Source organism: Clinocottus analis, unplaced genomic scaffold (genome assembly GCF_023055335.1).
Source record: "Clinocottus analis isolate CAN_PGR_092001 unplaced genomic scaffold, fCliAna1.0.p SCAF_19, whole genome shotgun sequence".
Taxonomy (NCBI): domain Eukaryota; kingdom Metazoa; phylum Chordata; class Actinopteri; order Perciformes; family Cottidae; genus Clinocottus; species Clinocottus analis.
In genome coordinates, this window is record NW_027175920.1 from 3316708 (window position 1) to 3339766 (window position 23059).

Sequence of the window (23059 nt, forward strand, 5' to 3'; positions counted from 1 at the left end):
TAGAGTTTCACTTTTAACAATCATTTTATTAGCAGTCCCAAGAGGCAATGAAAAAGAAAAGAAAAATCAAAACAGAAAAGGAACAGAACCTAAGATTACAGACTGTGGACCAATCGAAGTCAGTGAACGTAAAGACGGAACAGAGGGCTACACACACACACACACCAAACAAACAAACACAAAAGTCACTTTGTTAAAGAAAAAAGGGAACAGAAAGTGATAAATGAAGACTGAATTTAACCTCACGGGAGTGTATGCGTATGTATGCGTGTGTGTTGGCTGATCCCTCTGTTCCTCAGCAGAAATTCACCAGGACCGACCCCACATTCTCTCACACACACTTTCTCTCACACACACACTCTCTCTCACACACACTCTCTCTCTCAGACACACACTCTCTCTCAGACACACACTCTCTCACACACGCACACACACCAAAAAGCCAGTCAAGGCGTCTTCCTCTCTTCGGTAAAAAGCCATGATTTATATATCGGCTATTTGCGACAGAGAAACCAACCTTCAACGAACCACAGCTGTTCAGGCAGGTCTTTAAAATGGTTATATTCTATTCATTCTGTACAGATTATATATTTTATTTACACACTGAACATTGTCGGTGCGAAGACTATCCAAAATTTGCAAACATTATCGTATATCCATTTATCTGCCGTCGTTCTGTGCTCGTTTCTTTCTGCTGGAAAAAAAATGCTTCTTTTTTTTTGTCAATACATTTTTAGACGTCTCAACGTCTGATTTATATAAAGTCTGCCGCACTAAACATCAACAACAGGCAGAATCATCCACAGAAACTAATCATGGAAGAAGTTCCCGTCACTGTGACGTTGAGCTCAAAAGTTCACACCTGTCCTTCATGTATTTATATTTTGTGTCAGGCCTCTTTCTCTTCGCTGCATAGACTTTGAACCAATGAAAAGCTTCCTCTCATAACAGAATCATGACAGCGGCTTGAAATGCACATCGGCTTCATCGGTGAAATCCCAGAAACTCAACCGAAGCGGATTTTAAACTAATCTGGATTATACCAATTACTGTAACAACACAGCAGCCATGTGTAATTTTATTTTCAGTTTCGCTCGTGGACACTGAAACCAGATTTCACATTTTAAGATACCTCCTCAGGAAAAAGGGCCGCCAGACTCCAGTTTGAGTCGTTCATCTCGCCTTGAATTGGGACACTCACACCCTTGAGACCCACCGGGAAATAAGAATTGGTCAGTAAGCGACGGTTCCTCTAACATCTGGAAAAGCACACACGCACACACACACATCATGGATGACTGGAGCAGCATGGGGAGGGGGGCGTACTAAGGCCATGATTAAAGGGGAGAAGAGACAGAAGGATCAGCATATATTTAATTCCATGTCTTGGTATGTAAATCTCCTTCACTCTATTGGGATTCAATCATATAAAAAGTGTTTGCTATCTGAGGGTCATTAACGCACTCAAAACAGCCTTTCAGTGCTTGTAATACAGACAGTACACCGACTACAGTCAACATCAGCCGTCTCCGTCAGTCACTCACGCCGTTGCATACATAATTGTTCACTTGTGTATATACATTACCCTCCCTTGCCAGTTGTTTAGCTCCTGTTGTGTTGGAGCAGTAGATTTGAGGCAGAGTAAAGCTCTATTAACATCAGACTCTCTTTTTCCTCACACGCACACACACACACACACACAACGTAATCTGCCAGCTGGTCTCTCAGCTGACGGACAGCTAGGAGAGCTTTAGTTTATTAGGTTTAAAAAAAAAAAAAGAAAAAAAAAAAAAAAAGGATAAAGCGCTTTCTTTCACAAGGAAGGGTGAACCAGGGGAGGGGGGAGTAAGGGTGGGGTCCATACAGGTGCAGGTGGGTGTCTGTAGGCCTAGCTGAGAAGCTGGCGGATCTCCTTGTGCATGTGGCACAAGAAGTCCACGTATGACGCTCCCCCGCTGGCGCTCTTGTCCTCGACCAGGAAGTGCCTGAATATCAGCTCGGATTTGTCTTCCTGTTTCACCACCATCAGCTGCGAACAGAAGGGGAGACGAGGGTGAGAGCGAGTTAAAATCTGGAAAGTAAGGCTGCAATTAACAATTATTTTCACTATTGATTAATCCCTTATTTTCCTTAATAAATTGTCCAATTGTCTCGAATATCAAACAGAGAACACAAGCAAATCCTCCATTTAAAAAGCTGGAACCAGAGAGATTTGGGCTTTTTTTAAATTCCAATATATTTTCTGCTGAACAATTAATGGTTTCACTTCCACTTCAAGTATCGAAAGTCAGCACACTTGGTTTCGGCCTGAAATCTTGACTTTTATTTTAGAGACAAACTTCCTGTTCTTAGGAAGCGGGACACAAAGCGTTTGGACTTGGACTCCGAGAGGTAATAAAGAAAAGAGACAGTTTACCTTCATGTATCGTGATCGCTCTGCTCTGAAGGACTCGATGATCTCTCTCAGTCTCTGAGAGAAGGGGTTGTCCAGCACTGGCAGATTTGTCTGAAACAGAAATTTAATATTTTGAAAGTGTTATTATTGCGTCACACACATTTGACTATTTGATGAATAATTTGGAATGAAGCACTTTTCCTCTCACCAAGCTCGGGTCAATCTGGCTGAAGCTCGGCGTGCCGAAGATGTTGAGCAGCAGCTCCTGCTGCGCGCTGGCTCCCACCCACAGGAAGAGGTGGAGTCCCGTCTCCAGGATGTAAACTCCGCCTTTAGACAGCCTCTCCTCTGAGTCCCTCACCGCCATTGGCAACGACCCGCTCTCAAACTTCGTCTAAAAGTCCAATATTAGATGAATAGGTTAGTGCTGTAATCAATTAGCCTTAGCTCCGGTATAAAAAGGTGAACTTTGGCCGCAACACAAAATCATCTGGTAACCAAACCAGAGGCCACATTCCTAAAAGATCACTTATTTTGAACGCTGTATTTGTATTTGTTTACCAGTTGGAACGTCAGTGTCTCACTGCGACCTTAAACAACTCGTTGTCTTAACGCAGAGAGTGTTCGGTCTACGATGCTACACACTCAGAGAGGATCACACACTGTGCAGCGTTCTAATGATAAAAATAGTTGTGATGGAAGTTCAAAAGCATCATCAAAAAAGAAGCCCTGTGTCTGGTCCTTTGATCTATGAGAGCATAATCATGCGGGTGTATTTCCATCTGGCTTGAATACTGTATCATTAATACAGCAAACGCTTGTTTTTGTGAATCTACAAAACCACATATTATACGCAATATTATTAACCAAAAGCATCAAGGTGAAGTGACGAAGACGCCTTTGCGTCGCCGTGTGGTCTCACCAGTGGCAGCAGGCGGGGGTAGAAGAAGACGTGGCTCTCTGCGACGTCCATGCAGCTGATCAGCTGCCTCAGGTAAGCCCGGTCGTCCAACGAGACGTCGGCTCCCGGCATCAGAACGTCACTCTTCAGCACACAGTTCAGGTAAACCGGTAGCAGCTTCATGCACTCAGGGAGAATCAGCTGGAGAACACACACGCACACGCACACACGCACACACACACACACACACAGTTAAATGTAATACCTACGGTGTCCTGAATGATGCGTATTTATGATCTTGAGATGGTATTATTATATTATTTGTAAGTACAGGTGTTAGCTGGGCACAAATACACTATGTATGCCGAAGGGTTTTTAGTACCTGACCAGCTGACGAGGGGCTTGCACAGTTCTTTCGGTAGCAGGCCAGAATCTGAGCACACTGGTTGATCAGAGTGTCTCTCACCGCCTTGGTGGGGCTGTTCAGGAGGCCTCGGAAAGCTGCAACACACACACACACACACACACACACACGATAAAACAAGCTGTATTACCCGCAGTTGACCGTCTTCCATCTTTATGAACGCGGGGCCCCGTTTGAAACTTACAAAGCTGCAAACATTCATAGCAGTAAGCTATCATGAACAGGTGTGGGTTTCTGCTGTTGGGAACTGGAGCAGCTGGGCTTTGCGCGATAGTATTTTTAGAAAATGTTACTCGTTTCTCCACTCAGACCGTACTCAGACTTTTAGAGTACAATGCTGAATGTGTACATTTGTATTGAATGCTACACTCCAGAGCTCTCCCCCCACACACACACACAAACACACACCCTGTGGCCCGACAATGAATAACAGCCACACACACACCCTGTGGCCTGACAATGAATAACAGTGAAGAAGATAATCTGCAGTGTGAGCTCGTTACTCACCGAATTTGGAGAAGAAGTTGATGATTGTGTCGGTCTCACAGTTGCGGTAGAGGTCAGCCAGCTGGGAGCAGCAGTTGACCGCCATGTTGTGGACGCGGAGACGCCTTTGGCCGCTGCAGCTGGTGTACAGCACGGCGCACTGCAGGGAAACCAAACAGGACGGGCATTTCTCACCAATGAACCGGGTTCAGCAGCGGCATCGGTTAGTATTTACTATTTAACTAAGTGTATTATTCAGTAAATCTCACTGTGCATCAAGCTTTCCAGGGTGATGTCAGCTTGTGTTACTTTTCAGTCAGTGTCTGCTTTAAAACAATAACCCTGAATTACTAAGTCCTCCAGATCTTGTTAGTTGTCATTTAAGCTGTGTAACATAAACTTGTTACTTATTAATTTGATGTCAGCTATATAAGATTAGATGAAACCAACCAACTATAACACCTTGTAGGACGTGAAAACCAGCAGTGATCTGACTCACTGCTGTTCCGAGAGTCCTACTCGACTATCCTAAAATGACTGATTTGGAAACCATAAATATGAACAAACACAAACCTGCATGAGAGCCCCCGTCTCCTCGCTGAGCTTGTCATCATGTTTGAACTCCACAGTGACAGCCTTGTCGCAGTCCAGGCCCGCTAGCTCCACATCGGTGGTGTTACTCATGTAGAAGGAGCCGAAGAAGTCTGTCGCCCGGATACCTGAGGGGAGGGGAGGCAGGATCATAACAGTTAGTTGTTACATATCTCTCGGCCTGTCTTGTTGTTGTTGTTGTTGTTGTTGTTGTTTTCAGCCTCACCTGTGCTAGTTCGCACCCTCATGACGGCATCAAACCCGACTAGTTTTTGAACGTCTCGCCTCAGGTCGTTCAAGAATCGCTCCTTGTCCGACTGAGCCTGGGATCAGGACAACACACGATGAGTCACAGACAAAAGGAACATGTTACGCAATGACCCAGCTGGTATTTCAACAGAGCAAAGACAAACGGCTACAGACAAAAAAAAAAAAAAGAATTCACTACAGACTGAAGGAGGAAAAGAGAGACTTTCTCTCACCTGGAAGTAGGTGTATTTGTAGACCGAACCTCCAGTGGAGACGGGAACCACCCCTAACGTGGCAACGTCCACATACTGGTTGGGGAAGAGGAAGAGATCCACACAACAGCCCTGCGCTACACACTCCTTAGCCAGGGTGTTGTAGAAACCCACCTGGGGCTGAAACAGAGACTGAAGAGGACGGGAAGTCAGTCGGGAGCGAACTTGAGATTGTTTTTGTTCCAGATGAATGAGATATACCCATTAAGCTACGACATAAAACAGCTAAATAAGTACACAATAAACTTGCTACACTGGTGTTTACCTTCTCCTTATCCGTGCCGATCAGCTTCTTGTCTTCTCTGTTCTTTAGTTTTCCAGGAGCCTCTGCGATGGGCAAAGAGGTGTGAAACACAAACAGCTTCCCCGAGCAGTCTGCCGCCTGAGAAAGTGACAGACAGCGACATAGAAATCATCAGGCATGTCCGCGGGAAATTAACATCGTGACATGGACGTAGTAAGACCGGGTAAAGAGTCATCACGCTGAGTCATTCCCACAGGTTTTTTTTCCCTCAGAATTGCTAATCTTCGTGGACTCACTTTGAGATTTTGCGGCTCCGTTCATAAAAGCAATGGTTTTATTTTAGATGAAATAAACTTGCCACCCCAGGCTACGAGACGTATCACGTTACTCTGGGAACTTTAAGTGTTAAGTTCCTTTTCATCAAGATTTTAAGCGTGCCTACTCTCAGTGACTTTTATTCCTGTCCCAGTCACGTGATGAATAATGACATTAACTCCCAACGTCAGCCTCCATTTTCAATAAAGGCTAAATGTCCCCAAAGTATTACAATTTCTAGGAGGGGGGTACACAATGGGGTACCCGGTTATGTTTGTCTTACACAGTGGGCTCACACCCCACAGGTTTCTGTAATGAGCTAAGGAGCAGCGACAAAAGTGTTTTACTGGGGAGGATATGCATTCAAGAGGTTGTTAGACCTCAAAGATACACACAATAAGTTGTGGTGAGTTACAACTGGATGTTGACGAGAAATACTTTCAAGGGTTGTAATGTGGTAATGTGGCAATATGTGGTTACCTTGAGAGCCTCCAGTCCTGCCTGGATGACGGGTCCAAAGACCGTCTCTGTCTCCCGGGTTTCTGCAAACATCTCTGGGATCTGATCCAGCAAACTGGAAAACACAAACAATGTGTCATTAAAACGGATCCATTTGTCCGTCCTTACACACCTCATGTATTTGTCAACATGTCAGTGTGTGGTTGTGTTTTTTTTAGTTCTCTTACCTGTCGATAACTAGCCGGCTCTCATTCACGTTGACCAGGAAGCCGTCGAGCAGGGGGACGAACATGTCCGATACATCCGACACCACCAACATCTGGGGCTGCGCCAGGCTCGACTTGACGTTGTAGAAGTGCAAAACCTTGTTGTAGGTAACGAAACCCACTCGCACCACGGAGTCCATTTCTGGGTTCTCCCTGTTAAAAAAGAAAAGTACAAATGAAAAACCGAAGTATGGTTTTTGTAATTTGCAAGTGCCGTAATTTCAAGTGTTAATTGTAAAAATAAATGTCATATATTAATCAAATAAGCAGAGGATGAAATAGGAGAAACGGTACAATTTTTCATCTCTGACCATCTGCTTCCTCCTCTACTCTTTATCGCCTCGCATCATCATTTACTGCTTCCATTCATCTCCTCTTTTCTCCCTTATCCTTTCCTCTTCTATCCATGTGTTTGTGTGTGCGTACCTGGGCAGGTAGTCCAGGAGGGTCTTAAGTTCCTGGCAGACAATGTTGACCATGCCGCTCTTCACAGCGTTGTAGGACACGTCGATAAGGAAGATGAAGGCTGGAGGCTGAGGAATCTTGTTGTTCTGTTAGAGACAAACAAATACTGTGTAAGAAGTCATGTGTAAAGAATAGCAACATATTAACCATCCACAGAGATTTTGAAACTCTTCTTTTCTAAAAGCGTTTGAATTGAATTTGCAGTTCCTTATAAAAGGAATATCAGTGATTTAATCTTACCACCATTATCCAGATCTTACAACAGTGAGCGTGATCGTGGTGAATTAAATCGATGAGTACAGTGAGCAAAAGGTTTGTTTCCAGCAGAGAGGACTTACCTTACAGTAGTCGACAGTGGCCAGGAACTCGTAGCTGCCCAGCGAAAGTTCGGGTCTGTCGTAGCAGTCCACCCTCTTCCCAGTGTGGTCCAGATGCTGGAAGTAATGTGGAGGCACTAAAGGAGACGAGCATCAGAGCCGTGAGTTCAATGAAAAACATTTTCTTTAAAACTGTTTTATTATATGAACCCAGACAGAAACTCACCCTCTGTGACACAGCTGCAGAAGCCACACTGGAAGCGCCGACCTCCCTCTATGAACTGCATGTATGGACACATGTAGGCTTTGCAACGGTTGCAGCGGATTGGCCCCCCCTCGCCGTGGTCTACCAGGTATGGAGGCGTCTGGCAAGATTATATTGGTGTCAAAAAATATTCAGCATGCCATCATATATGCATTATGATACATGCATTGCAAAATGGCTAAAACATTGAAACAATTATTAAAATATGAACTAATCAGTTAATTGACTCATTATTGCAGCTTTCAGTGGAGCCTCAACGATAATATGCCATGCTGCATATTTTACATCTTGCATGACTTCACATTTTGTCTTCTGATTTCTAATTAACACTTATATGATATTGTGTCATGAACAAGTTGAGTCTTGTCTATAAAGGGCCCTGTCTATAAAGGGCTCACAACATTTACAAAACAGGAGAGAGAGAGTGGAGAGATCGCTCACCTCGTCCGGCGGCAGCGTGGCGAGGGCCTTGATGACCGCAGCCAGGGGCACCTGAGACTGCTTGGCCATCTCGGCTGTGCAAGGCATGTTGTACGCCGTACAGCGAACGAACCTGGGACTGGCATTCCCTAAACACAGATTGTCCATTAATATTACAGTCTTTACACAATCCACATGAATAATTCTTTGCAGATCGGCCATGACCTGCCAATCAGTCTCCTGTATACGATGTTTTGCCTGTCAAATTTACATGCATGATGGTTTTACATACCACAACACACACATATGTATTTGTCCTGCGGTTTGATTGAGTGTCTGAAGGTCTTGTAACTTGGTGCAGTTTTTAGTCAGTGTTTTATTATTAAGATACTATTGAATTTAAATGGTCCATGAAAGAAAAGAAGTTGAATTTCCTGAACCCTCTCTAAAGATGTGGGTGAGATAATGCTAGGTACGAGTGTGTTCACAGGAACATACACATTTTGACCCAATGGATTTCCATGACTTTAAACCAAATTTCCATGACCAAACATCTTATGAAATCTCAGTGTAGACATGAAAAAGTGAGAAAATGTAGTATTTAAACTAACAATCAGAATTCCAAAGCATATAGTATACCTTAAATAACACAAATTATGAGAGACAATGGTTTTATTAAAAGAATAAACATTTATAAATACACTCAGCGTATGCCTGCTTATATTTTGAGTGCCTTTTAAAAGCATATTAATTATTTAAAACTCAGCGTAAATGAACGACATGAACATATAAATATAACAAATTTCATCTTGTTTCCAAAACATTTGGGATTTGATAAGAAAATAACCATTTTAAAATTCCATGACTTTCCTAGGTTTTCTGTGACCGTATGAACCAGGAAGTAGAACGTACCTTGGTCTTTGACCTGGAAGTTGGTGGTAACCAGCGGTGGGGCCTGACCTCTGACCCCTGTGGTGAATGGCTCGGTGCTCTTGTTCCTGTCGTCCTCTATTACCTGGATCTAAAAGAGGAGGGATGGGGATAAAATAATTCATACCCGTTTCCAGCATAAATACACACATGTAACACGATACATTGTCCCTGATGCCCACAAGGTCGAAAAAGAGGAACACTGAACAGACATGCGGGAGATGACTTTCACACAACCCCAACACGCAGCTACTAAACACTGAAAACCCATCAACATCTGAGAATAAAAGGAAATCCTAGTCAAGTCATGACTACAGTGACGTTCTCCTTGAAAAAACACAGGATTTATCAAGCCATGCTATTAATGCAAGGAATTGTGGGTAAGTCAAAACATCGCAGGCTAGCATGCAAGGCACAGAGAGGCACCGTTTTAGCACCGGTGTCGTAAAACAAACGATACCCATCACTACTCAACAGTCTCTCTCAAAACAGAATCAGTGAGACTGGTGTGAGGTAGTAGGAAAGACCGACATGGTTATGATGCAGTGTGTATGATGATGGGTAATGTCCTTAAGATGAAGTATTCTGAGCAAGGCCACAATATTGCCTTTTTCTGTAAAATAATCATATCAAATATGATTATTAAAAAAAGGAACATTTTAGGGAATGTGCTTTCTTGCCGAGAGTTAGCTGAAAAACATTTCTACACTTAGTTACTGTTTCCCCGTTTCCAGTCTTTGCGCTACGCTAATTTAGCGTGCATTTAGCCTTTATACATGCGAGTGATATCAACAGATTCGTCTTACTCTCAGCGAGAAAGCAAATAGGCATTTTTTTCCGCAAAATGTCAAACTACTCCTATTCCATGAAACAATAATTTACACTGGTGTTTCGTCTGGACTCTGACAGTTTCATTTGGGTATTAGTGCTCGAATGTAAAGGATGCCAAATTGTGATCGGTGAAACAACATCAGTGTACATTTCCAGTCCTATAAAATGGGAGCTATCCTGGTGAAACACATTCATTAGCAGGGATGACTGACCCATTAGCATGACACACACCTTTCATAGTGACCATTACTGACTTTAAGGGGCAAGAAAGAAAAGAACAGGAGGTGGAAGCTGTGGCTTAGTGCAAGCGGGCAGAGAGGAAAGGATGAAGCAGAGGAGAAGGCAGGCACACAGGAAACTTACTGGGCTGGGGATAGCGTCTGGGTCTATTCTATGTCTTGATTTCTGCACAGCCGGCATGTCAGACGCTTGCTTTACATTCAAAAGTTTGTCCAGCAAATTGTGCAAAACAGGACAAAATAAGAGTGTAAATATTTTTTAAAAAGAAAAAGAGTGTGAGAAGAGAAAACTCAGCAAGACTAGGCCAAGTAGCAGGCAGCATTGTTATTCAGACGAGCTGATCAGTAGTACTGATTATAGATTAGTGGTACTGTGGACTATTACAGTCAAGCGTAAGTAGATATTGACTAATATACCAGGTGCTTGTTTGACACACATGCTAAGCAGCTGTAAATGTAAAGACCAAAACAGAAGGTTACAAAGTTAAAATACACGAGACATGCGAGTAAAAGACGCGTATAACAATCGCGGTCTAGACAAGGTTCGACTTCTGTGGTGCCAGAGCTGGGCAATGTCAAGATAATCAATGGTGCATAATCCAAAATCAATATATTGGTATGTTTTGTGATATCCAGTAGTGAATGTGATGCCCCAGGATGAGTCAAACAAATTTTCTTTATACTTATTTTTCTCTGAACTTCAAGAAACAAGCCCCTATTTTTCAAAAAAGATCGCCCTATAAGGCAGGATTAAAACCATCTTTATGACAATACAACATGAACATGAAAAACTGTCCCACACCAAACAAGACAGGAAATAAATGATAGCATTTACACTTGAATTCTGATTAGATTGCAGAGTAAAGTAAATTGTAATATTCAAAAACAAATACGGTAAATGGTATAGGATTTCGTCTAAAACACTGAATGCCTGGTGTGTAAATTTAGATGACAGTACTGGTTCATCATGATACAAAAACATGATAATACACACAGAGGTACGTGCAAAATCACATACACTAAGTGGCCATTTTATAAAGGTACACCAATTTCACACAACAGCTTAGTGTACCTAATAAATTGGACACTGAGTGAACTCATTTGGGCGAATTCATCAAAGTCATATTTCCTCACAACTACTTCCAAACTGAGAAATTAGTTTAGAGAAGTACACGTTTGTGTACTTGCATCTACTTACCGGGCTAGGAATGGCATCTGGGTCAAGTCTTTTCTGTGCAGCAGGAGCTGGTGCCGGTGCTGGTGCAGGGGCCCCGTAGTTTGGTTGACCGGGATACGGGCCTGCATAGCCAGGCTGAGGGCCTCTGACTTGCCCAAAGGCACCTGAACACAACAAGATGATGGCTTAGTGACGGAGAAAACGACACAAATCGATTTAGCTTCCACTTTGTGGCAGTCTCCTCACCATTCTGCTGAGGTGGGTATCCTCCCTGCATGCCAGGCTGAGATGGAGGCTGCTGCATGGGCCCAGGAGGGCCAGGTGGGCCCTGTGGTCCTGGAGGCAGGTGGTTGCTCTGGGCCATGGAATTGGGAGGCATCTGACCTGAGTGGTAGGGGGGTGGCTGGGATGGAGGAGGCTGCTGTTGGGGTGGCATGGGGCCTGAGTACTGGCCAGGGGGCATTGAGATTGGAGAAGGGCCAGGAGGAGGAAAAGAGCCAGGCTGAGAGGAAGGTGGGGGAGCTCGAGGCGGAAAGGAGCCCTGGGCGGGGAGAGGCGGGCCGGAGACGAAGGCAGGGTGGCTGGCATGTGGAGGTGCCGAGGAGAAGGGGAGCTGGGTCGGAGGGAAGGACTGCTGTGGCTGGGACACTTGGTGAGCAGGAGCTTGGCTGGGTATTGGCGCCGGACCCGAGTAGGATGAAGGAGGAAAAGTTTGCTGAGAGGAAGGAGGTGGTGGCGCAGGAGAGGCAAACTGCTGTTGAGAGGTAGGGGGGAGAGAAGAGTTGAATGATTGTTGGGAAGGAGGTGGTGGGCCTCTGTAGTATTGCTGAGAAGCTGGAGGACCACTTGGAGCTGGTGGTTGGGTCGGGGCAGAGGACGCAGGGGGAGGGGCTTGGGTGAACGAGTGTGGCGGTGCGGCTGAGTAGGCGGTGTTGACAGGAGGCTGGGAGCTGTGAGGTGGAGCTAAGGAAGGAGCAACAAACAGTTTGAATATACAGAGGTGTAATTTAACATCTTTGTTACGTCCACATCACATAATGGCAACAAAAAAAAAGTAATCCATTCAAATTTACCATATCCTGGTCCCGCAGGCGTTGGCGGTCCAGAGGTGATCTGCATCCCGGTCATCTGGTTAGTGACCTGCTGCATTGAGGGCTGGGGCCCGTAGTGTTGGGGATAGGAGGGTTGTGGCCCCGACAGGTTCACAGCTCCCTGGTTGTATGGCTGAGACGCAGCAGGTCTGGAAACGCATAAATATTTTAATGTGTGTATGTACATGCACTTAAGTACAGTCAGTCTTTTTACAGTAAGCTGATGAAATGTCATGTAAATAATAAAACCTGGTTTCCATAATCAGGGGAGCGGATTAGAGAAATCTGGTTTACATGCAAAATTTCTCCTGGTGAACGCTGATTTTGCAGCCGTGTTTATAAGTAAGCCAGTTTTGCATAGAATTTTTTGCGAGTAGTGCAGGATTAAGACCTCACACGAGTCTCGTAGCAGCAGGACGAGTGAACTGAAACAAACACAAAGCAGCCTCTAGAAGTCTAAAAAAGTATGTCTGTCTGTCGTGTCCGTGCTCAACTGGTGTTCCACACCAGCAGATAAAGACAACTGAATACCAGCAGCAACTGGAACACCAGTTTTCTCTCAGATCATTTTGTATTCCAGAGGTTTCAAGACTAAGCCCCTGCTGTTCATTACAAGTCATACTTTCTCTTAACACGTCATATTGAGTGTGTTTTTAAAAAAAAATAATTTGCTTTGGAGTCAACTTTCACTTCAAACTACTACTTACGACTTTATGAAGGGAAACCTGCAGAATTTAAATAACCTGCTACAAGTGAATCTCAAGTAGGAAATTAAATGTTTAAGTGCACACAAATATGTCATTCCAGGCTGCATTAAAGCCGCAAGTAGTCTGATCAAATTTGAGTTGTATCTACAATTTGTTTAAAAAAACTGAATAAAAACAATGTTTTATGAAACCAAGGGTCTAAATATACTGAAGGGAACAACAATCAATGAACATGTAATTACCTGGGTGGTGCCTGTGTCATAGGCGGGGGTCCATTCTGCATGTCCCCTTGACTGTGACTGTACTGACTATAATGTTGAGGTGCTGAGACTGGAGGGGCTCCAGAGGTGGGAGGGCCCCTGGCTGGACCTGAAGTGCAGGGACAGAAGATTACACACACATGCACATACACAAACTCCTTTAAAAAGCATATTCATCCCTGCAACTAATCCTAAATTAATTCCGATACCAATCTTTCTAATGTGACGAGATTAGCAGAGGAAGCTAAACGTGGCTATAGGCCACCGCTGTGCCCAAATACATTTTTAGAACTAACTGATTACGTTTCCAGATTTTGCCTCTGGGGTTGGGCGCACAAACTCTACACTGAAACGAGGCTGATATTCTGATGAAGGCTGGAAATAAACACCAGAGGATAATTTTAGGATGTAAACCTCAACAAGGAACTGTCAACTTGTCTTTGTTTTTACCGTTTTAAAATTGCAGGCATGAGAAACTGTCAGCCGAGTAGTTTGCTGATAAAAAAAGTAATGTCAATACTGGGGGGTTAAAGGCACAAAACATCACTTGACCTAACCTCCTGCACACTAAACAATAACAACAATATGGGAACAATAAACGTTAACAACTAGAAATTATGACCAGCAGGTAAAGAGATTGAATTTTGAACATCAAACTCACATAAAACAAAGCGTTGCTCACATTTGTAAGAAATACAAACTCGTAATAAAACGGTTAGTAACTGCTTGGCTGCTATGCTCAACAACCAGAGGCATTCGGTAGACTCAAATGATCCTCCTCTATTGTACTTTATGAAAAGAACATGGCAGGAAGAATAGTGCCCACAGGTATAGAGGATTCAATGTTTGCAGAGCATGTGGAGTGTGAAATGAATGAGTAAGAAAAAGAGAGGAGGCAGTTACCCAAGTCGAGAGGAGAGGAGAGGTCAGAGACTGGGTTGGCAGACACAGCCTTAGAGGGAAAGCTTGTGAAAGGAGAATAACCTGAAATACAAGAAAAGAGGGAAAGAGGACAAACACAGAAAGATGGAGGGAAATGCTTCAAGCAACGTGGAGATACGAGGGAGCCATTAAGATTCAGATTAGTATGCAAAGGCAGAGCGCTGTTCTCACACATGTAAGAACAATCACATGGTGAAAAGCAGGTAGGTAGGACACTCCAAGGTTATGGCTCTATGAGGGCTCGCGGAGCATCAAAGCTGACCTGCTGTGTCTCTCTCTGTCTCTCACTCGTACACAACCGTATTCAGAAGCAGCGCTTTACCTTGTGGCGGAGCCCCGGGCTGGTAGGCCGAATCAGGGCCGTTGTAGGGAGCGTAAGGTGCGGGGTATCCTCCGTCCATGGGTGCGTAGCCGGGTTGGCCGTAGCCAGGCTGAGGCTGGCCATATGGAGAGGCCATTGGAGTGTGCTGGTTTACATTCATCCTCAGACCATCCCTAAATCTGAATATAATTGTGACACAACAAACGCTTTATTACATTATTGAAGGCGAAACTTGTTTCACCTGTTTTCAGGCTCTAAACACAGATTTAATCACCACGATGCACTGAGTGTAAAAAACGCCTGTAAGACACTTTTAATGCCAAAGTCTTTGAGTTCCCCTGATTCTAAGGAGGCTGCCCTTCTCGAAAAGCAGCGGGAAAATCTGACCACACAGCACTCCTTGATCTATAAAAAATACAAACAATTGATCTTAGTAAACATCTTTACTACCAACTCTCTCTTAAGAAAAAAAAAAAACAGCAATTTCGTTTTAACGTTCTCCAATATATTGGGCAAAACATACAGAGAGAGTTTAAGTAATTACCAAGAAAAAGATACATGACCCCATGTGTCACATTTGCACCTGAACCAACAGACAGGAAAAGTAAAGCAGAACGCTTGAAGCCTGTACAAATCTCTTGGCTCCACCAAGTTTCAACCGTCAGACACAAATATATATCTAATATAGCTGTAGATGTTAATATTTCCTGATTCAGTGACAACACCCTTGTTAGTGTTTTATGTTTGACTTGGCCACACCTACGACTTACCATATGAGACTATTCAGTTCACACACACACACACACACACACACACACACACACATGCACGCACGCACACACAGATAATGTTTAACATGGCATAAACTGCTTAGAAAGACACAATACCCACGCTGAAAAAGGCGCAAGTCACTCAAAGTAGACCAAAACTAACATGTAAACAGACACAAACCACAGAAGGAGTAACTGTTCGTACTCTCCACTGTGGGGGTGAGGATAACTGCCTGATGCAGTGAAGACATGCGTGTCATACAGGACTTATGCATGTGCTACAATGTTTACAGGGCACGAGAAGACCCCAGGAGGCAGGGCCCAGTGGGGCTGTCAACTCTACGAGCGGGACTCTGTTCCTCGCATACAAACTTCATCCTCCTCGCTTTCTCTGGCGTTGGTTATTGACTTGGTGTTCGCAGACTGGCATAAACCGATATGACAGAGTGATGAGTATCATCTAACAGACACACACGGGCTGAACGAGCGGGGCCTTTGAATAATTCAGCGGTGCAGGTGTACACAACGAGAAACACAATCGCTGGAGCCGATGTTCAGTGCGTCGGGCCTACTGAGTGGACTCACATATGCTCCCTGTTAGCTAAAGCACCGGGTTAGCAATTCAACTCAAAACACAATAAAACCATTCAAAACCTGGCAAAGACACGTCATATTTGAGAATAATAAACGTGTGTCAGGAGGAAGTCACCGCCAGCCTCGTAGAGGTGAAGTGTGAGAGCTAACGTGCCGCATAACAGTCAGTTAGCTCGTTAGCTTCACTGACGTTACCATGTTAAGCAAAAAAAACAACTATAATACACAACTGGTTGGCGTGGTGTTTGTGGACAGATAGGAGAGAGAAAATGAAACGTCCCAAACACGACAGCGAAGTAAACAGCAGCTTGCCAAAGCAGTTGAATCACGGTGACAGCAGATGTGGATGAATCAGCTGTGACCAAAGAGCCACAACCGGAGCTAGCTTAACGTTACAGCCTGCTAGCATTGCTAAGCTAGTAACCTCCAGCTATTTTAGCGGAGCGCTACTAGCATCGGCTAGCATCGAGTCCAAAACTCTTCCCGTCGAGCCGGGCGGCGATGTCACACCTCTAACTGGTTTCAAATAGAAACCTTACCTCCGATGTGTTGTGAATAGCTATAGCTCGGCTCGGGACAAGCTGCGATACCCGGTGGGGGCCGACAAAAAAAAAACTGGAGCCGCCGTCGTCCCGAGGTGTTTTCTCACTAATCCCTTCTCGGTATCAGAAGCGGACGTTCAGCGGAACTGCTGCAGCGCTGTGCCACGTCCACATCCGGACACCGCAGAGCGACTCCCCCTCCGTTCACCTCCTCTCCTGTACCACAGAGCACCAGCAGGCACTGTGTGTGTGAGGTATAAAGTCAGGTATTGAAGTTTTAAATAATAGCGATAACAAGTGCAACTGTGTTCTCTAACTTATGATAAAGTAATTGTGTAGCTGGTGTAGTGCAACACTTTTAAATTTGAAACTTGTTGAGTATTTTATGTACTGACCGATTATTTTCAAACTAAATTGGCCATAAACACGTAGTTAGCTGTCTTGTCTCTTTACTATTAAATTAAATTAAAAAAGGTAGGTAGGTAGGTACTGTATCATCCCCATGGGGGGATTTGTTTGTGGCAGCAGCAACCAAAGTTACATAAGAGACACACAAATATTAAATATGAAAAGTACTCAATATATAGAATACAATAAAATAGCAGAGAGTATACAATTTAATCATTTAAATTTCCCCTTAGGCTAAGAGCCAATATGACTTTGGTGACCCTCAGTCATCTATCAAATCATTATAATGAGACAAGAAGTAGCCATCCGATAAGGCCAAATTGTCAGCACAAAACATGGCCGCCAAGTTTGGCAACGTTTTTTGGGCCACAAACTGCTCCACTTCATGGGACTTTGGCCAAGTTTGGGCCGAGCTCCTGCTTGCAATCAGGTACAATTTGGAATTACTGCACAAACCTGGCATGCAGTGTCATTAGATGATCAGATTTGAGCAGTTGTTTGGCGAAGTCATTGGGGCTAATACATTCTGCAATCCTCTGCAAGATCAGAGTATTTACCATCTTCCCCTAAAACTGCTTTCCTTAAATAAAAATGCTTGTTGACATGTGATCAAACAATATATTTTTTCTGAGATAAGCTCTTTAATGGCGATGAATTGAATTGACATAAAACAAACAAAAATGCCTAAAAATATGTCCTCCTCATATCTGCCCCGTCTGTCCTTTAACATCGGGGTGCTGTGGATAGATGAAGACAAATCTGTGAGCCGCCTCACAGCGGCTGCTGGCCAGACCGGCTGCTGGCCAGACCCTGAGCTGGGGGTCAAAGAGGGAGTGGCTGTTGTGGTTATTTCGGGCGGCTATATCAGCAGGCATCCCATCCTGTACAGAGAGCTTGAGAGTGACATGGCAAGTGTTGAACGCTATAGAGGATGAACACACACACACATACACTTTTTCCCCTTCTCACCCTCCCAAGTGCCCACCCCTCCATCACAGCATTCCAGTGTAAGCAGATGAAAGCCAGCCACCCCCTGTCTCCTCAGGGGTGGAGTGATATGCCGTGGTCAACCGAGTGGAGCGGGGAGGCAGAAGCCTCACTCTCTCTCGTTGATACTCACGGAGTGTGAGGAACCAAAGAAGGGGAGATCAACTTATACACAGTCACACACACACACACAGCAGACTGCGAGCGAGGATGGTAGCCGAGGAGATTGAGGTCTCCCTCTCGGGAGGTTCCCCGTGGGGCTTCAGACTGCAGGGAGGAGCAGAGCAACAGAAACCTCTACAGGTGGCCAAGGTACAGTGGAACCTATATGTGTGTGTGTGTGTGTCTGTGTGCATGAGTGTTTGTGTGTGTGCAGTCTGTATCAGAATGACTTGCTGCCAAGGTGGTAACACGAGTAGACAGATTTAATAGAGACTGCAGCTGTTAATTGCAGTCTGAGGCCGTGATGGTCAGTCTTGTGGTTTTCTATGTTTGCTGTAATTGTGCTTATATGTATTTTCTGTTATACAGGTATATATAAACTTTATGTTACTCTTTTTAGTGTTTTAATCTAACTATTTCAAACACTTTTACATTCTTTACTGTGGAGAGCATCCATGAATTGGAGAGGGATGAGCTTGATGGACAAAGTCCTATTTAAATGCCCGATGATCAGGATACCAATCAGTTTTTTTTACATTAAATCTCTCTATCATGGTGTTGTTACTCAGAAAATTGCCACTTTTCTACTGTTACTTTATGGGTAAAAGTAATCTTCCCTCTACAACAATTTTCCCATGCTCATTTGGCCGCAGCCAATTTAAATCCCCCCTGTTGCGAATCAGTTGTGTTTGTGGGTCAAAGAACAGTGTGAACACATGTCTCGGGGGTTGATCTTGACTCAAGTTTCATCACTACATCCTGATGGCGATCGCACAGTATCAGAGATAGTATAGGTTAGTCTATCTGTCCATACATTCTATATTATTGCTTTTCTCTAAGTGCGCAATGACACACGCAAACACACACAGACACACACACACACACACACATTTATCGGGGGAGTTGTGGAAAAACATTTATTTCCTATGAGTCACCGCCACACATTTTTTTGGACAGAATAATCAAATGTAAAGCCCCAGGAATATTCTTTTTTTTTTATCACAGGTTGGTTTCTTCAAAAGCTTTTTTAGTGTCTGTGTTTATATTTGTTGACAGCCCAGAATGTTGTCTCTAATAAGAAAATCTATTCTGGAGAGGAGGAATGCGAACTCTCTCACACTGACGTTTGGAGTTGGCCGGTCCACTCATAAACTGTCATAACCTCGGATTCAAAAATTGCGGCGGGGGTGACTCTGGCACCAAAGGCCTCTCTCCATCCAAGATTTTCCAGCCCAAAAGGTCACCTTTGATGAGAGTTTGATCAGTGCCTGCTTCCTCATGTCGGTGTATGTGTGCGACCTGTCGTTTGTGTGGCTGTGCATACCTCAGATAAGCTGGTTGGGAATGGAGCACAAAGCAGAGGATCAGAATAGCTCGTTTAAGAGCGGCTTGGAAGCCCAGCACGGAAAAAGATTGTTTGTTCCCACACTCTCTTACACTTTCCTGCCTCATAAAGTTCTAGTGTTGTCAGTAATTTATTTTCTCCTGTCACAGTAGCGCCCTGTCTTTCTTCATCTGTCTAGGAATGTGATTGATTTTCCTGCGAGGTTTTATTTTGGGTATGTGGGGAACATATGGTGACTGACAGGCATCCCTCCTGGTCCAGACCAGCGACTCAGCTGTTCAAACCCCGTCTTTCACGATGTTCACTTGTGTGTACGTGTGTGTGTGTACATTTGTCTGGCTGGGAGAATATGGGAACGCTTCGTGGAAGCCGCGTTGGGATTATTGGGTCAAGAGATACCGATAAAGGCAAATCCTTGAGACTCCAAGTAGGTGCGGGAACACACTTTCCTCCCCTCAATATTTTCACAGCGACAAGGTGTGTGTATTAGCGTGTGTATACGTGAGGAGACAGAGTTGAGGGCCTTATCTTTTTCTTGTTGAGGAAACTGCAATCTGGCAGACAAGAATACTCGCCTTCCCATCCATCACCCAGCCCCCCCACAGACATACTTCCTGAAGGATCCTATGACATCATCTCTTGGCGACCTCCAGGAACAGCTGCCCGACTTCACAAGTTATTCTGATACAGGGACAAAGATGACTGGCAGTGGAGGATGCCTGTTCCTGAACACTGAACATTCGTTCTTATGTCATTTTTTAGATTCAACTGTATTTGAAAATTGCTTCGCAGCAGGCGCAATACTTTACAAAGTGAGAAAAGAAATGAGTGGTTTCATGCAACGCATCACTCAAATTGAGAAGTGAGATGTTGTGGGATGATTACTACGACAATGAGTTCCTAAAAGTCACCAAGTTTTCATATTAAACATCAGAGCATTTCGTCCTGACGATAACAGACTTGTTATCTGTTTCATAACTAATAGAAAGTGAAGATCAGGTGGAACAATACACAATGTTTACTGTGCTTCTAACTCAGCCACATGTATTAATATGTGTTATCAACCCTGTTCCTCTCAGGTTCGCCGGCGCAGCAAAGCGTGCAGAGCTGGACTGAAGGAGCTGGATGAGCTCGTTGCGATTGGCGACCATATGTGTGCCGAGCTCAGTCACGCTCAGGCCATGAGCCTCATAGATATGGAGAGCACCACACTCAACCTGAGGGTTAAAAGGTCAGCGCACGTATACAGGCTTTGTCACATGAAGACGTTTCAAACGAACGGATGCACATTTTGCATTTTGATGCACATTTTGCATTTTCACAACTGGTCCTCTGTGTGTTTCCCAGAGGCCCTTCTGGATCCCACTCCTCATCTTACTCTGGTTGCTCCGCACCGCTCCGCTCCTGCATGAGGGTCATGTCTCCCCCCGTGGCTCCCTCGCCCGCCCAGCGTTCCTCCGTCCTCTCCCCCACCGGGTTGCCCAGGGGCATCACTTCCCCTCCGGACAGCGAGGCGTACTACGGAGAGACGGACAGTGACGCAGACACGCAGTCGCTCACGCACCGGCGCCAACGCCGCACGCCTCCTCACACTCGCTCACCTGCGCGCCACGACAACCAAGAGGAGGAGGAGGCCTCGGAGATGAGCGGGTAAATCGAGAGATGTCTACTTTGTTCGTCCCCAAAGGGAAATGTGTTTGTCACAAGTAGCAAGCAAAGTTATGGTAGAAGACACAAAAAGTGAATGTAAAATACTCTATATACAACAAAACAGAGGAGCGTATTGATTTTGGAAATCAAACAATCAAGAAAGTGCAATAATGCAAAGTATATGCAGTGTATATATATAAGTATGTAAGGGATGCATACCTCCTGTGCTCAAAGTAGTCTGTCAAGGTTTCTTGGATCAGTCGTTGCAAAAAGCTGAAACATACTGAGGCTTCCTGTGATATTCTTCCACTTCCACTTTTTCATCTTTCTTGTGCTCTGTCGTTCCCCTGAGGTATGAGAGCGCCACAGATCCAGGGGTTTCCATGCAGGGCCAGTGGGAAGTCCAGTGTCTTCCCGGCGTCCCTCGCAGAGAACTCATCTACCAGCCGCCCCAGACCGAGTGGACCACCCCAGCACACATCCCACTCACCGTGACCCCTCACACGCTCACGCCGACCCCCGATCAGGGGTCGATGGAGACGGAGGGAGAAGGGGACAGCGGCTTCCAGGAGGCGGGGGGCTGCGGCGGGATGTCCTGCCCACCGCTCGTGTCCCCTGAACGGGCCAAAGATGCTCTGCTTTCGGCCGCTGGTAAACATCTGGTGCCCATGGTGGGACCACAGCAGACCCCGATCAGCGACGAGCTCTCCACCACCTACAAGGACAAAGCACGGCAAGCTAGTGAGTGTATGCTCTCATCCAAAACATTTCACTGTTACACGTAAATAATCGAGAGATTACAATGCACAAGGTAAAAGTAAAAGAGGGATGATGGTAAAGTCATTTCCAACATATTTACTAAGGAAAACACAAACACGCAGCAAGGAACACCAGAAAGTTCATGACTAGAAGTTAAGATGAATCAAGCAACAGGTTTCAAGGAGGAAATAGTTTGAGGATGACACTCCAGATGTTGACCAAAAACAGGAGCCATGCTGGTTTCTCGTGTTCATGCACCTTTTTCAGTCTTGACCGCAGTGTTTTTGCTTTTTAATTGAAATGGATTCCCCCGTTGTGTCTGAAGGAGTCAGCTGTGCATCCTTGAATCGTATCAATAGCTGTAGATCACCCTCTTGTGGTTATTTTCTGCAACTGGAGTATCCAGTTACATTTACAGGCTGGCGGTGATGGGGTGAGGTATACCAGATACCGGCAGAGGTATTCCACCTTTCCCCTCCTCCCCTTTTCTGTCCCCTGGAGCAGCGTCCATCTTTTCTGTCAGTATTCGGATCATTTGTCTCACTCGCTGTATTTATAGGCCCTCAAGCTTCTGATCAACAGACTGGGCGTGACTCTGACTTACAAGCCACACAGCTGAATATGTTGTGTACACGTATGTGTTTGCATGAATGCGTGTGTGTGTGTGTGTGTGTGTGTGTGTGTGTGTGTGTTTCTTGCCCTGTGTGCACAGTAGACAACATATACTGTATCAGTAAAATGTCTTCTAGTCCTGCGGCGATTAATGGATTAATTATTCAAGAGAAGTAAGCCACTCTAATGTGAGGAGGATGAACTGCTTTTCTGTATTATTTTAACTTAAATATCTTCATAAATATTCATTGACATTTTATATTTAATTTGCGTGTTAAAAAAGGGTATAAATGACAGTTATGGGCCAAAAATGAAAAGACGCGAAAGCAGAATCAACCTCCTCATCTACCTCTCGACCTGAAAGCGGAGCTCAGCCTTGTCTGGTGAACAACATTTCAACAAGGCCATGATGCCCGCAGCTGATCAAACTGAATAGCTCTGCACTGACTTTTCTGTGACTTCATGTTCACAAATGTTCACAGTTATCAAGAATGTATCAAGAGGCCGAGGGCCTGAATGACTTTAGCTTGGGCTTTACTACAGAATGGATGATGACGGAGGCGTTCAGGGACCTGCCCTTTCTCACGTTACACACACACACACACACACACACACACACACACACACACACACACACACACACACACACACACACACACACA

The 23059-nt window shown here is 44.7% G+C and overlaps 2 protein-coding genes across 6 annotated transcripts in view; one reads left to right on the top strand and one right to left on the bottom strand.

The window, feature by feature from the left end:
- sec24c (SEC24 homolog C, COPII coat complex component) lies at positions 1-16688 on the bottom strand. 4 transcript variants are annotated; one of them, XM_068582784.1, is made up of 25 exons: positions 16472-16688; positions 14569-14747; positions 14208-14288; positions 13287-13413; positions 12320-12486; positions 11493-12209; positions 11268-11410; positions 10194-10262; positions 8982-9090; positions 8091-8218; positions 7611-7749; positions 7406-7521; positions 7029-7153; positions 6564-6755; positions 6358-6451; positions 5584-5700; positions 5280-5450; positions 5024-5120; positions 4780-4925; positions 4228-4366; positions 3679-3797; positions 3318-3497; positions 2604-2789; positions 2417-2506; positions 1-2029 (listed from the first exon to the last, which is right to left on the bottom strand). In XM_068582784.1, exons 2-25 carry the CDS (start codon positions 14726-14728, stop codon positions 1889-1891), a joined length of 3753 nt encoding a protein of 1250 aa, XP_068438885.1. In that variant the 5' UTR covers positions 14729-14747; positions 16472-16688; the 3' UTR covers positions 1-1888. The 4 variants fall into 4 exon arrangements, with proteins under 4 accessions (XP_068438885.1, XP_068438886.1, XP_068438887.1 ...); XM_068582785.1 differs by lacking the exon at positions 10194-10262 and having other exon boundaries at positions 16472-16687; XM_068582786.1 differs by lacking the exon at positions 14208-14288 and having other exon boundaries at positions 16472-16686.
- Positions 16655-23059, top strand: part of LOC137789335 (synaptopodin 2-like protein) — a 12506-nt gene continuing 6101 nt past the window's right edge. The window contains exons 1-5 of one of the 2 annotated variants that reach the window (XM_068582789.1): positions 16655-16728; positions 18064-18181; positions 20456-20607; positions 20724-21026; positions 21379-21767. In XM_068582789.1, the coding sequence (XP_068438890.1) occupies positions 18080-18181; positions 20456-20607; positions 20724-21026; positions 21379-21767 (946 nt within the window). In that variant the 5' untranslated portion in view covers positions 16655-16728; positions 18064-18079. Of the gene's footprint in view, positions 16729-17940; positions 18182-20455; positions 20608-20723; positions 21027-21378; positions 21768-23059 lie in introns of those variants that run through there. The other variant, XM_068582788.1, reaches the window with a different exon arrangement.

What these genes read in the sequence shown, in the direction of transcription:
- sec24c (XM_068582784.1), bottom strand. Translation starts at nt 14,728, where the DNA reads ATGAATGTAAACCAGCACACTCCAATGGCCTCTCCATATGGCCAGCCT. An exon ending in CTCCTGGACTACCTGCCCAG is followed by an intron (nt 6,756 to 7,028) that starts GTACGCACACAC and finishes CTTTTTTAACAG; the next exon opens with GGAGAACCCAGAAATGGACT. An exon ending in GAGGGTGCGAACTAGCACAG is followed by an intron (nt 4,926 to 5,023) that starts GTGAGGCTGAAA and finishes CCCTCCCCTCAG; the next exon opens with GTATCCGGGCGACAGACTTC.